This window comes from Amphiura filiformis, chromosome 7 (genome assembly GCF_039555335.1).
Source record: "Amphiura filiformis chromosome 7, Afil_fr2py, whole genome shotgun sequence".
NCBI lineage: Eukaryota > Metazoa > Echinodermata > Ophiuroidea > Amphilepidida > Amphiuridae > Amphiura > Amphiura filiformis.
Genome location: NC_092634.1, coordinates 44,228,720 through 44,243,672, shown reverse-complemented (window position 1 = coordinate 44,243,672; position 14,953 = coordinate 44,228,720). Strand labels below are relative to the sequence as shown.

General features: G+C 36.8%; 2 protein-coding genes across 2 annotated transcripts in view; both read right to left on the bottom strand.

Moving 5' to 3' along the window:
- Positions 1–288: 288 nt before the first annotated feature.
- Positions 289–7,007, bottom strand: LOC140157886 (uncharacterized). The gene is made up of 7 exons (XM_072181134.1): positions 6,999–7,007; positions 6,561–6,618; positions 5,602–5,916; positions 4,858–5,081; positions 4,099–4,257; positions 2,335–2,656; positions 289–1,173 (listed from the first exon to the last, which is right to left on the bottom strand). Exons 1-7 carry the CDS (start codon positions 7,005–7,007, stop codon positions 851–853), a joined length of 1,410 nt encoding a protein of 469 aa, XP_072037235.1. The 3' UTR covers positions 289–850.
- Positions 7,008–12,387: 5,380 nt separating this feature from the next.
- The window catches only part of LOC140157206 (E3 ubiquitin-protein ligase rnf213-alpha-like), a 73,622-nt gene continuing 71,056 nt past the window's right edge, over positions 12,388–14,953 (bottom strand). Inside the window, exon 55 of the mRNA XM_072180323.1 lies at positions 12,388–13,467. Within this exon, the coding sequence (XP_072036424.1) occupies positions 13,405–13,467 (63 nt within the window). The 3' untranslated portion in view covers positions 12,388–13,404. The remainder of the gene's footprint in view (positions 13,468–14,953) is intronic.

Here is a 14,953-nt window from a genome sequence, read left to right as displayed (position 1 = left end):
CTCATTCGTGGTGTCCAGGCACATATATTGACTACAAGTAAATAATATACACACGAATTAAATAGAATATGAAAATATTTAAAATGGTAGAAATTTATACCGATATAATATATTTGATAATTTTATCCAGTAAGAAAGATTGTATCACATTTCTACATCCAAGTCACCCACACCTACGTCAAACCCACCCACCCAACTCGCCCTCATACAAAAGCGATACATAAACACACCTTACCTACTCCTACCACTCCACCCACCCCAACACACTGACCCGTACTCCCACCCCATGACCCATCATTTTTCCACGGAATTCGAAAAATAAGAAAACCTGTGTTTTTTATGATATATAAACATTCAAGGTACGCGTTTATTTGGTTTTTATTTCAAAATGAGATTAAAAAAACCCCCAAAACTAAAAAAGAAGCAGCTCGCACTCTGGTCAGGTCTACATACGTGAACCGTACAATGAGAAGAGAACATAGAGCTATTACATAGGGCTCTGTTGAAGAGATTGATTACAGCGGTTTCGAATTTTGAACCCTTTCTCGGGTCACACTTTTTGCACCGTCATGATCTCCGCGCTGCAGCTGTAAATCTGCTGAATCTGAGTATGCTGCTTGGCTGAATCTCAAGTCACCTTTTGCAGCGCTGAATCTGATTGGCTGAATCTCTAGTCACATATTTGAACCGCCCACATCTGTCAATCATTCTTACTTCTTACGATGGGAGGGTCGTATTCCATTATTATGTTATCTCAGATAGGAACCTTTGAGGGTGCTCTAAGTAGAACCGCCATTCACGAAAAACCGCACAGCCCAAGAATATTGGTGTGTGGTATTTGTTTATCTCGTCACACAACAGTTGGATACCTTCCTTCAATACCTTTAACCACACGATATAAGTCGACATCGAATTCATGTAATGCACTCATGAACTCATCGTATGGCCTGTGTTCTTTGAAATCTTTAGCTTTGAGGATTGCGAGTAGCATATTCACTCGTTCCCCGATCCCATGTATCCTGTTAATGCAAGCAACCTCGTAATCACTCAGAACGTATCTAGATCTGAGCCTCGTAATAATATTGTTTGTATTCAGGTTTTCATACAGAACATCCTTGGCGTCATCGAGAATTAGACGCTGTATCATAATCTGGTGCGTATTTGGTGGCTGATCTGGAAAAGAATAATTAATATTATAAATACTCTTGAAGATAGTAGATAGACGGTAGTGGTGATAGTGATGATGATGATGGTGATGATGATAATGATGATAATGATGATGATGATGATGATGATGATGATGATGATTATGATGATGGTGAGGATGATGATGATGACGGACATTGCTCCTTGAAGATAACGACGGTGATGATGATAATTGATTGATGATGATAATGACGATGATGGAAATACTCCTTGAAGATAACGATGGTGATGATGATGGTGATGATTGATTGATAATGATAATGACCTTAATGATAATGATGATTATGATGGTAACAAGATGTTTGATCTGATCTGACCATTTGCTCATAATAATAATCGTTTTGGGTTTCTTATAGTGACGAACCCGAATATTATTCCACTTTTCGTGAATTTCGCATAATGACGAGTTGCATATTATTATCAACCGTACCTATGTAATCCGTGAAGCGCATTAAAGAGCACGGGCAGCGACAATGGCAAAACGGCCCTCTACATGTATAGTAATGGCTATAAAATGTCTAGTATTCGTAAGTATGGACATTTTGAAACAATTTTAATTCTATCAACTTGTTTACCATAATTTCGAATAGTCATCATTGTTTATCAATGATTAAGTATTTTAATACTTAATCATTGATAAACGAAACATTGGGCATGATGACTAAACAGTGTACTTCGGTTATATTTATAAATGCGCTTTTATAAATACGCACGTGACTCATGGGCACGACATACCAAGACCCGCAAGCGTGACCAAATCCTCATGCATCACAGATATGTGGTTGCAATTCCGAATTTGTAATAATGTGTTATAATATTATGTTATCAAAAACAACATTTTGAAAGTATTTGACGACGGAAATAAATATTCAACGACGGTAACGTTTGCAATATAATCACAAAGTTGAACAAAATAAACAATAGTTTCGTGTTGTTCCGCCTTTGCATTCAAATGTATAGGAAGACCACCCACTATGTAGAAGGTCACTTCGAGACTTACTATCTACAACCTGTTATGGCAGCGAGGAGGTGGTCACGTGCGTATTTATATTTATAAAAGCGCATAAATATAACCAAAGTACACTGCTAAAAGTGTTAAGAAAACATTGGCTACTACTATGTACCTACCATTTCTTTCATAGCTGGCTGATGCTTCCATTTCATTTGTATTTGTATTGGTACTGTCGTTCACGGAACTCGGTAATGTACCTGTTGCATTGGCACCTGTAGGTTCTTTTGTGCCTGTTGCATCTACACCTGTAGGTTCTTTCATTATATGCTTGATGTACACCTCTATGCCCCGCCCGAGAATGCCGCGTGGATCATTGTTTTCCGTTTGAACCATTAGAGTTGCTATGACGCTATCCACCATTATTTCATTGACTGGTGTCAGGTCAAATCGACAACATGCGTTGCCGATTCCTGTATTGATATCATCTGCGGTTATTTTCTGAAAAGAAATCGATTAAAATGTAAGAGTTATTTCCCCTTTCTTGACCAGTTCCCACGAAATGAGCGTAAAAAGTTGGGAGTTTCGAGTGGTTCCAATTGTCGAATTGACGTTCTTTGTTTTAAGACACCTGTATTGGTAGTGACATGTCTTTGCGAATGGAGACAGAACTGAATACAGAGTGTAGCATATTATGTCCCCATTCACAAAGGACATACCACTTACTATACTAGGGGTCTTCAATTAACGAACAGCAACTCAACATTATTGGAAAGTCTCAAAACCACCAACTCGCAATTTCACGCTCATGTGCTGGTAGCAGGTCACATATGACACCTTGCACTGCAGGCTTCATCACTGTGAAGATACCCCATGGGCTTCTCTTTGTCTTGATTGCTTCAGGACACCTTGCAGGATTGCTTCTCTTTATTGGAACAGGCCAGCTTAGCTTGCAGAGGTCTTTTCACTGCGTCAGGACACACTGCAGGCTTCTCTTCGTAAAATTTGCGATCCTCCTGTGAACCCACCTTTTTAGATCCTTCTGTGAGTCAGGACACCTTGCGGAATTCACTCCACATATGGAAAGAATTCTATACAAAAACGATTCTCTTATAAACCATCATGTGCACAGTTTCCATCTCGATACACCTGAGCACCCATTTTCGTCCAAAAGCTCTCAAGCAAGCAGTGAATTGTCTCCGCACTGTCTTTGATTACACTACACGGTTGAGTGCATAGCAATGTAAGAGCTGTGGAGCTTCTAGCTGAAAAATGGGCCTCTTTGATTGTTCCCTTCATCCAATCAGAATTTTTATTATATCAATCAAAAGCTAACACTTCCCCCTAAAAACACTTTTCGTCACTAGGTCAACAGATAACGAAATTAAATGTTATACCAAGGCGAATGCGGCAAATCTGTTGAAAACTACCTATCCAAGCACATTTTTCGACCAAAATGTAGGTTTTAAAAGCCAAACCTCAAGTGTTCCTTACAACATTTTTCAAACTTCATGTCATTAAATGAAAAAGCACACTTATATTGTCCATAGAATTGTCCACTAGAATGAGCAATAGGCAATTCTCTTTAAATTGCGAATCTTGTGCAAAAAGTTACTATTTTCGCCTGTTTTGTCATACGGCTGTAAATTCAATGAACTATGAATTTGCTAAAGAGCGCTTACAAATTGATATGTGGCGTCAGGGCATCTGACATATTTCATTTCATTGCATCGAATATTAACAGCCCTCGAACCCGTTAAACTTATAAATATAGCATATTCAGCGGGTTGAGAATGCCATCAATGTTGGTTATATATAACTTATAGTTCAAGGAGATTATTATGTATGTATGTATGTTCAGATTTATGCTATAGAGGTTGATATTTGAGATTTAGAATACATAGAAGGATACTCAACATTACTGAAAAGACAATGTAACTTACTTTGGGGGTTTCTTTAACTTTCCAAGCATCTGTATTATTTTTGTCTGTTATATCTTTGATGTCAATGTCCAACTCCTGATGCCTACCAATGTCATAGACCTTCACAACACTATCTAGGCAAATGACGTTGTTTATCTTTGCCATATTTTCATGAACGTACTGTGTAAAAATATCAAAATAATCGTTACAATAGTTTGTGTAAGAGAAAATGTGGAGAGTGTGGCGCAGTTTTTAGGATCATCACCTGCATCTGGGTGTACGAGGTCCCGGGTTCATTCCTGTCAATGGCGACTTGCTAGAGGCATTGGTTTGGAAAATCTGTACATTCAGACTTTCACTCTCCACATGGTACATTTAGAATTGAGTTATAGACAATGAGAGCATTCCATCTTTCAGAAGGGAAGTTAAGCCACTGGTTCTATTTATATCTGGAGCGATGACTGTTGAGATCTCTCCAGTCCTTTGGTTAAAGACAATTTGCACTGGGGCATATTTCCTTTAAAAAGATCTTCAATTCAATTCAATTCAATTTTATTTTTTTCCATCTCATATAACAGGTTATATTATAAAACAAGATAATACATATAAGGATAAATAGATACAGTTTATCAAATACAAGAAATTGTAAATATCTTAAGTTTAGGAAAAACATATTAAATACATGAGATGTGGATGCCATCAAGAACGCTAGGCGTGTGGCTGATGAAAACAGAGGGGTAAACAGAGGGGTAAAGGGAGGCTATTATCACAGAACATTACCTGTACATCATAGCTCTTCGATGCATACACTGTTAATCCAATTTGTTTTGCAGTTCGTAAGTCCACAGGTACAAACGGAAGGATTTGAACTCGTAGTTTACTCCTTCCTAGCCAGCACCATAGACAGCAATGGGTAATTCGAATTTTAGCCACATCTTTGGTTAAGAGTGAGTTCGGGCTACCTGTTTGACCATCCATAACAAGCTTCCATGTTTTATCCCGTCCTACAAATATCATTAATATCATTATCATTGTTACATTGCAAATCACCATAGATCATTTAGGTAAATCTCCAAAGCCTTTGCGAAAGTAACCCTATAATCCGAGACTGAATTATAAAGACTATTTGCCGTCTGACGTCATCCGTCAATCAAACACAGAAACAATTTGTTTACGACTTGTTGCGCACTTTCGAACATACAAACCGTCTCAGAAGTTAGATCTTAGTAACATGAAACTTTCTTTCCTGAAGGCACCATGTCAACAATGAAAAGTTGATTTTGCCTTGTAAACGTACCGTAATTTTTCGCCATTTTCTGCGATTCCTTTGCTCCGATGAAGGCACCGGATGAATCAACCTTCCTTTTACGCGCTACTAACCAATCACACGTCAGATGCGAACTAGTCTTTTGTTATCTATGGCTACGATTATAAGTACATAAATTTATTGTAACGGCTGCAGAATTTAGAATTCAACTTGATGGACACACATTTATTTGTTTACTAAATTATTCAGGTCCTCACCTGTATTTTTAGTCCAAACATCGAGGTGTCGTAGTGCCAGATTCACTGCCGCATGTTTCACAGTCAATGTCACAGGTCTCAAGAACTGAAGCCCATCAGGTTCCAATCGGACTATGGGTGCAATGATGAACTTGTCACCGAGTGGCGGATGGTCAGTGGCTGGTGACACGATGGATAATGTTATCTTTGTTGACTTGTCCAAAGCTCCAAGCGGAATTTCTAGCTGGGCAATGTCATCGTTTGCAATGTCAACGGGGATTCTTAGAGTGCCTCCATCAGGTCCGATGACATTTGATATTTGATCCAAACTTTCTGCTAAAATATAAGGTTTTCGATGAAAATGTCGCTGGAATATCGGACGACTGTCAAACTTTAGAGACAGGGCGAGATTTTCCTTTTTGGGTACCCTGGACAATGCAAAGGATGGAGGCCCTGGAAACTCACCATGAGGAAGGCATGCGCACTTCAGTGGCCATATTTTGCTTTTGTAAAAGATCGACAGTGTAAACGTTAAAATTTAGAGGTAGACGAGCATATTTCGTTCCGATTTTACAAGGACATTTACGAGCACTGCACGCGAAAATATTTCGTTTTCAGACAATTTTACACACCCTTGTTTAAATGCCTATTCAGCGAAATTCGGTAATGATCGTAAAAAATATCAAAATTCGGTTTTTGGCACCATTGGTAGTAGTATGGATGTACTACTAACATAGCCCGCTAGTGGTTAAGCCGAAAGCTGTTGATTTAAAGAAATTAGCTACATGTACTGTATTTGAATGGGCTTCAACATTGTCAATACTGCTGTTTTCCTCATTTTGTGCATATTTTCCATTTCAAAAATACCTAATGACAATTTTAATGACTTATTCTTCACTTTTTAAGTAATTTATACACAATTTAATTTGTTTTACACTTTCGCTGGGATCACTGAATGGGTCTTTACATGTAATAATTACCTTCAGGAATATCGACGTCTTCAATACTTGAAGGAACAAGCTCATGTCCTGACCAACCCTATAAACAGAAACAAACAATTATTTATCATTTTGAATACCAAGATTATTATTTCCATTCAAACAACATTTATAATGAAAAACAGAGATAAAAAGACTAAATCGCGTCTGAAATTCTGACTAGACAGAAAATGCCGTACTGCGCAGGTCGGCAACCATCACGGCGCGTATTCGCCCTGACGTCAGACGCGAACTAGTATTTTTATCTCTGTTTTCAATATAATAGTATTTATAGCTTTACTTAAGTTCACATTTTTTTTGAAATTCGGCAGATTGCGTCATCAAAAATATTACACCTATAGGATAGCCATTCATACGACATTTTAAAAGAAAATATTGTCTCTAATAATTATGAAAAAAAAAAAAATTACCATGACCAACGTGTGACATCGCGTAGATTTTTTCATTGTTTTTCATAACAAAATTAGTGGTTTTTCTTTATCCTGTATTAATTAATATTTTACTCTTAAATCCAAGAAGGCTTCATTGGGTTTGGTAATTGTAGATATCATTCAATTCAGTGCGGAACATTCTCCTTTGCTGACAGATTCATTTGTCTACCCCCAACTTTATCAAAGAAGATGTGTTTGAAATTGCTGATTGGCTGCCGGAAGTTGCTGGCAACAAAAGTGATGTTAGACTACTGTAACAGTGCGTATGTGTGTGTGCGCCCGTAAGTCAGACACGATCAGCACCTGTTGAATACTATGATTGTTTACCAGTTTACTTCAACATCATCAGATTATTTACCAAATATGGATATCACGATATGTAATCACGAAGTGATGTCATTTAATAGTGCCACTTTTGACAAATCAGATAGCTCATCTGTCCTGGTTCATTAGCATAAGTAATTGATCTATTGTACTCCAATCGAATCAGATCGCTCATAGCATGCATAATGATTACGGATTGCGTGATACATTACTAGTCTTGTAATCTGGATACCGAAGAAGTCAGTCTGTTATAAATGTCGACGTAAATGCAATATGATTTTGCATTAAATAATAATAAAACGAACATGGAGTTTCAAAACAATCGTTCGTTATGTTCTTCGGTTGTGATTGATCAACGTGTTGATGTTGGAAATGATGAAATTTGCTATTAAAACGTGCTGAAAGATGGAGAAAATCAGCCTTCAAGCGAAGGCTGATTTGACATGGTTCCTTAAAACTATCAAATTCCAGTCTCAAGCGGTGGATCGTCACAATAACTTTGAGATAGTTGGCGGTACAACGATGAAACTGTCAACAAAGAAGTATCGGTAAGTTTATCCTGATTTTGTGGTATAAAACCGTTTTTTATCTATCATGTATTGGGACCGATGTTGATACTCGATTTATGATGATACAGAAGAAGCAAACGAAGGAAACGATAAAGAAAGAACTTTGATTTATTATATTAATATGATAATTATGACGATGAAGATTATACTAATAATAATAACTCTTATTAGTATTATTGCTTTACCATGGTTACTATTATTATTATTATTATTCATAATTTTATCCCACTAATCAAAAAGTATGTGAAAGCTGGTTATCTGTTATAAAGTTAGTAAAGAAAGCTAGTTTCCATACACAGGCTGTATCAAAATGATTTTCTCGACACAAGAGTAATTGTCAATAAATCGTTGAAAATATTGGTCGAAAAGATATAAAAATATTACATGCTCTGTAAATTTTGTTGAAATCATGCATTTTCATTTACGGATCATTGGCATTCGAATGAAAAAACGGTGATACCCGAATTTCGAGGAATTACAAAAGATTTGTCCATTTACGCGAGTTTTTCTGTCCCAAGGAAAACACAATTATTTCACTCTGTGGTCCTCATTTGGTCTTAATTTATCCTCCTTTGGTCTTAATTTATTCTGACAATAAGCTAAAAAGACAATACTATGGCTATCAACATGCTTTATCACTTTTCCCTGCCAAATCACATCATTGGTATCGGTGGTTGCGTACACCAGTAATCCAGTATTGTGATCAAAACGTAGAAAGAAGTACTTCTTTAAAAAGCAGACAATGTTGTCACAAAATGGGTTATTTACTATATTTTTGTTATAATATACTTGATATTCTTGGCAATCTTAACGTCTAGATATTTCCAATACTATTCAGTAAATAAATTCACAAAAATTAGCAACAGTCAAGAACAATAATCTTGATACAGCCTGTTTTGCGGGCTTTTAGTTTCCCAGACTCACCCTGTATCAGTAGAGGAACGCCAAAAGTTAAGCAACACCCTCACCCACCACCGAAACCTTTAACCAGTGTTCGAAATAAGCTGAACATATATTTCAAGGATCATAGCAGCCCTTAAAGCCATATTATAACATTTCGGTAAAAATAGATTAGTATTTATTTTCCATAAAATGTTAGCTTTTACTGTAAGATATGCCCCCTTTTAATTTTGAGCCGAAGTGAGGTAAAGCATAGAAAATTGGAATTTACTACTAGCACCCATGCATGTATGTTACTCCCGCGGTTGTAATACGGTACGATCCTCGGGGTGTGTGTGTATGTGTATCCCGCACGCCGTGTACGTACTGTGCATACGTGTTCGACTAATATTTCCATCGTAATAATAAAACGCCGGTTCCATCGTTTGATTCAAAATCTCGGATTTTGACAAAACTACAGCACCTAAAGTCTTGATTTTTGCAGAGTATCTTTATTGACTAAAGTACATTACAATCGTGTAAAAACCAGAATTTAAAATTTTTTTGAGGGCCTTCTCCTCAGCAAATGTTATAATATGGCTTTAAGTGTTAGAATCAACCGACCACAAAATAAAAAGTAATATGGCATTATTTGATGGTTATTATTTTATTTTACTGATAGCTAGACTAGAGTCAAGTGACTCTTCAGAATCGTCGACGGAGTCAAGAAGTTTATCACTATTCACGAGAGTCAGATTCTGGAATAGTTTGGCTGTTGACACCATGGGATGTATGTTCTTCCATCCCTAAGAGATGGTGGTTCAGCCTAAATTTCTCCATCCTGTCGTCTGACGATTGCCTATATCATATATGGCGTGAAACTCGAAGTAAAGTCTCCTATTTTGGTAGGTATTTACTTTGAATTTTTATCTTGATGTATATATCTATGTGTATCATTATTTTGTGCTATTTCCGAACTGTCGGAGTGACCCTGCAATAGAGTCAGGGTGACTCTATAAATAGAGTCTGGTTACTCTAGAAGCAGAGTCCAGCCACTACGCGACTTTATGTCTACAATGACTCCATATTGGGAGTCAAACGACTCCTGTGTAGAGTCATCCACGGTGACTCTACACAGGAAATGTATGACTCTTCAAGGGAGTCAAATGACTCCCAATATGGAGTCATTTTAGATATATAGTCGCAGAGTGGCTGGACTGCGCTTTTAGAGTCACCCATTGCAACCCATTGTGTTAAGGCCCTATCATAATCATCATTCATTATCTTTGTATTATACTGGGGGAGGGGTCGCTACATTGCTTCAGAGACATCACAAAACTGGAATAAATCACATTGCCGCAAACTTTATTTTTACATGTATTTTCACCAGTAGCGTAGCCGGGGATGGGGGGGGGGCAGAGTGCCTCTCTGACATAAAATGAAAGTGAAAATCGGGAAGGCAAAGGAAAAAAAACCTGACCAAGAACATGAAGAAAGATGGATATGCCCCTGATTTCCACGGCTTCTTTTAAAGGATGTCTCCGGCAATCACAACGTTATGCCTTCAGGCACGAATCACGTGGTTATTTGAAACAAACTCATATTGACCATAAAACGAACCTCCAACACGCGATATTCAAAATTCCCGGGCGACGAATTGTCCAGTGCAATGACGTCCTAGTAATACTGTGAAGGCTGACAACAATTGAGCACAAGAAACCATGACGTCATTGCCTTAGACAATTTCGGCGCGGGAATTTTGAATATCGCGTGTTGAGAGCCGGTTGTTTTTATTCGTTTTTATGCAGGCGGCGAGTGGCATGATAGAGCCGGCAACTTGTGAAACCGCCCGGCCGTATGGCATTTTCCAATTACTCGGTTAGTTTTGTGGGGTTCATTATCGAACCCCAACGGTTTTAGCTTGTTTTTATATTATTTATTAACATAGGCCTATTTGTTTGTGATATTTCAAGCGTTTTAAAATTTCAAAATAAGACAACCCAATTACACGGCTCACGTTGAAAATTTACTGAATTTAGAGGATGCACGGCGACCACCACCTGTTTTTATGGTCAATATAAAACCACATGATTCGTGCTTGATAATTGTTTTTCTAACATATAAGGCATAATGTTGTGATTGCCGGAGTCATCCTTTAATTTAAGTGTTCATACAAAGAAAAGGTGTAAAATATCAACAATAGCAATGTTTGTATATTTTTTTTTTTTTTTTTAATTCAACACTTGATTTAGACATGTACAATAAACGTTACTTGATATAAAAAATATCTTACGGTGCTATCATGTACAGCGTTAATATAACATACGATGGTCGCAAACATATCAAAAGGCTTAGGCTATATTATTATACATTCAACAAAATGTACCCGTGCGAATATATAACTTTATGTACAAAGCTGCAATGTATAATAGGACATACTGTAATATATTAATATTACAAGCATATTTCGAATTGAAAATAAACATTATATTTAAATCTTTTTAGATTTGACTTAGTCAATAAGATTAATGAATGGATAGTGATAATTTCTCTATAAAATAATATATTACAAACTGAAAAATTGGAAGCAATTTCTTTCTATTCGGACCTTTTCGTTCGGAATTCGAACTATTCGACGGGCCCTTGTTAATTTCTATGGGTCCGAACTTAAAATCTGTAAACAATAAGCATATTTTATGGTTATTTACAGTGTTGGAAATGATCATACATTCTAAGACCCATCCGTGCCTTAAGTGTAAAAATATACGTGGCCCTCTTAACTTAAATCTTAAACAATGGAACAATACTTCTTTCACCGAGTGATTGTATTTTGACCAGTACACGAATTTAAGACAGTCAATATATGTTTTATATCACTCATATACATAAATTCTGTCACTTAAAATACTATTTAAGGTAGTAAACACATTACATTTTATCATCAAAGCATAATAATACATATCAATTATTCTTGTACAAGTGGTATACGTATCATGGCCACTACATGTAACACAACTGAAGTATAAAACATAATATGCATGGGTTTTCGTTTACTGTAAAACTGAATTTATATTCCAATCGCCATTAGTGAGCGATGAATTAAATGCCATGAGTCGTACCTTACTGCATAGGAAAATACAACCACGCTGATTGGCTACATCATTCACCAAATTGCCTCACGATTACGATAAAATACAATAATAGGAAAATATAGTATCAATCCCTTTTCTAGTACTGTTATCAATTAGTACTGTACAATGATAAAATAAGTTATACAATACATTATTTTGTAACATGTTTAAGGGGGTACTACACCCTTCGATGAATTTGTGTCTATTTTTGCATTTTTCTCAAAAACTAATAACACAGTGGTAACAAAAGTTATGTATATTATAGGGGCAAGGAATCCAATTACTACACTGGAATTTCACTGACTCAAAACAAGCGGTTTGTTATTTATGATAAGAAATAAGGTACCGCTAGGATGTACCTCGTTTCCTATCATATATACTGAACCGCTTGTCTAGAGTCACTGAAATTTCAGTGTAGTAATTGGATTCCTTGCCCCAATAATATATATAACTTTTATTACCAGTGTGTTATTATGTTTTGAGAAAAATGCAAAAATAGTCACAAATTTACCACAGGGGTGTAGTACCCCCTTAAAGACATACCAACATGATCTCGCCTATTATTAAAAACGTAATCATTTAAAATCTGATAAATACAATATAGGTTTATTTACATATTTCTATAATTTATTCCGATGAAGGTGTTAGGTTACCCTCCAAACAAAGGAAAAGTTAATACTAAAGTTAATGCCACAAATAAAGTCAACACAATAATATTATGAGGCAAGTGTTAAAGTACACCTGTGTTTCATAAATCTAAAACTGGAATAATTTCAACTAACGATCTAAGATCATTATTGAAAGTTTGGCTTTACAATTGTATTTCATCACGTATCATACACTTCCTCAAGTACATCTGTTTACTGACGGTTCGGTTATATAATGTTTTTCGATTTTGCATTACGAATTGATCTTCAGGAAGATTACCCGAGTCAGCATGCACAAATTGTATAAACATGCACGCCAAAAAAATAGATTTTGGTTGGATATAAATACATGCACGCCTAAATTATTTAATACTCTCTTCACGCCCGCCCTCGTGCAAGTGTATTCGCAAATATAATCGCATTTGATTATGGGTTTGGGCATTTTTGACTTGCTTCCACGAAATGAGCGTAAAGTCGCAAGTTGTCGTTCCAACTGTTGAGTTGATGTTCTTTGCTTGGAGATACCTGTATTGGCAGTGTTATGTCCTTTGGGAATGGGGGCAGAACATTATGTCCAAATTCACAAATACATACTAAAGACTATGGTATCTTCAAAACAAAGAGCAGCAACTCAACAATTGGAAGGTCTCTCGAAACCACCAACTTTACACTCATTTCGCGGGAACAAGTCACATTAAGTCTTGATCCTAGCTTTTTGCACAAACCCATAGTCGCGTGCGATTATCTTGACCATCGTACAATGCCCCCGATCAATGCCCTTAGAGTTTGTGTAGCATATGGAGGATATTACGATGTACGTTCTGCTTCCTTTGCTCATCATGCATTCACATCATTGTACTTTCACTTTCCGGGTCAACCATGTGTCCGTGGGGAGAAGAATCTCGTGCCTAGAAATGAAAAATTGATAAAAATGAGAGATAGGATCCATCAATTTAAACGACTAATGGAAAATGTCATTGTGATGTTTAACTCAGGTGGCATGGTGAGGATGTGGAATAATAGATGTTTTCGCGATTAAACGCCCCGAATATTAGGATATCAAATGTACATAGATGTAAATACTCAGTCAGTAACATCAGATTTAATAATTCGCATTAGAATTGTCAGGTGGCTATCGACGCCACCATTGAAGAAAACCTCCAGGTGATGGCAGTTGTTGGACCATGCAGAAACAAAAGAATACGGTAGACATTTTCAGATACCTCCAAGTTACTTGAAACGTCTCTAGGCCTATAGCTAATTTATCATACACCATATACACTAGGTGCTCGTGAATGTGATGTTATGTTATGAAAATAAATTTAGAAAATATTTTAAAATAGAACTCTATAGGCCTTGTTAAGAAAAGACGATCTTGAAAAAATTACACATTTGACTCTAAATCTGGTCATGCTTACCGCTTTCCTATTCTAAAGTATAGGAAGACCACCCACAGCGTCAAGGTTAACCTTCCAGTCTTCCTGTCTACATGCAGTAATGGCAGCCACCAGCGTCGGCATCAACGAATATTTTAATACAAATTAATAAATTTGATGTTACTGACTTTAAATAAATATTAATAAAAGGGACGTGGTTCAGTTTCTTATCTTGGACTTGCCATTAAAACAATATGTTTCAAAATTTAGAGTTGTATTGCTCCAGAGGTTTTGATATGAGAAGCAAAAACGTGTTGCATAGGATACACTTCCTGTGTGGTTACCACAATTCACGACATTTTTGTTCACACAATCTAAACGAAATATATTTTGGGCGTTAAATTTCACTGGCTTATGAGGAAAATATGAACTTTCTTCTGATCGCAAAATCTCAGTTTTGATGAAAACAAAATAAGGGAGGAGGCTGGCGATTGGGTCACACCCCGTAAAACCTCTTTATACTTTTGATGCTGACCATAGTGTTTTTAATTTGGACATGTTGGTGCATGACCACGTGTAATCCTATGGGAGAATCAGTAGAAATCTTCATTATCCATCGCAAAAATATATACAAGGAGCTCAGATCACATTTTGACTGACTTGCGGATTCCATGAAAACGGAGAGTTTGACCTACGTCAAAGGTCATTCATCTGATTTCTATTTTACTGTCTGTACATAACCCCGTCATATGTAGGTCTACGGAATTAATTTTTTTATGAGGGGGTCCATATGGACCACATAGGTCTTATAAAACGGATTAATCGTGCCATCCTCTTGACTCTGTAGGCATTTCAAATGCCTACCAGCACATGCGCAGCTTCATATCAGGATTTGCAGAGCTTCAAGCGAGAGGTTAATAACTATCTTGGCGCAACCCCGTTAGGGTTACATGCCTAGTTTACCCTTGACATAAACAAACACACAAACAAACGAGTTCAACTTTACATAAGGCCTACA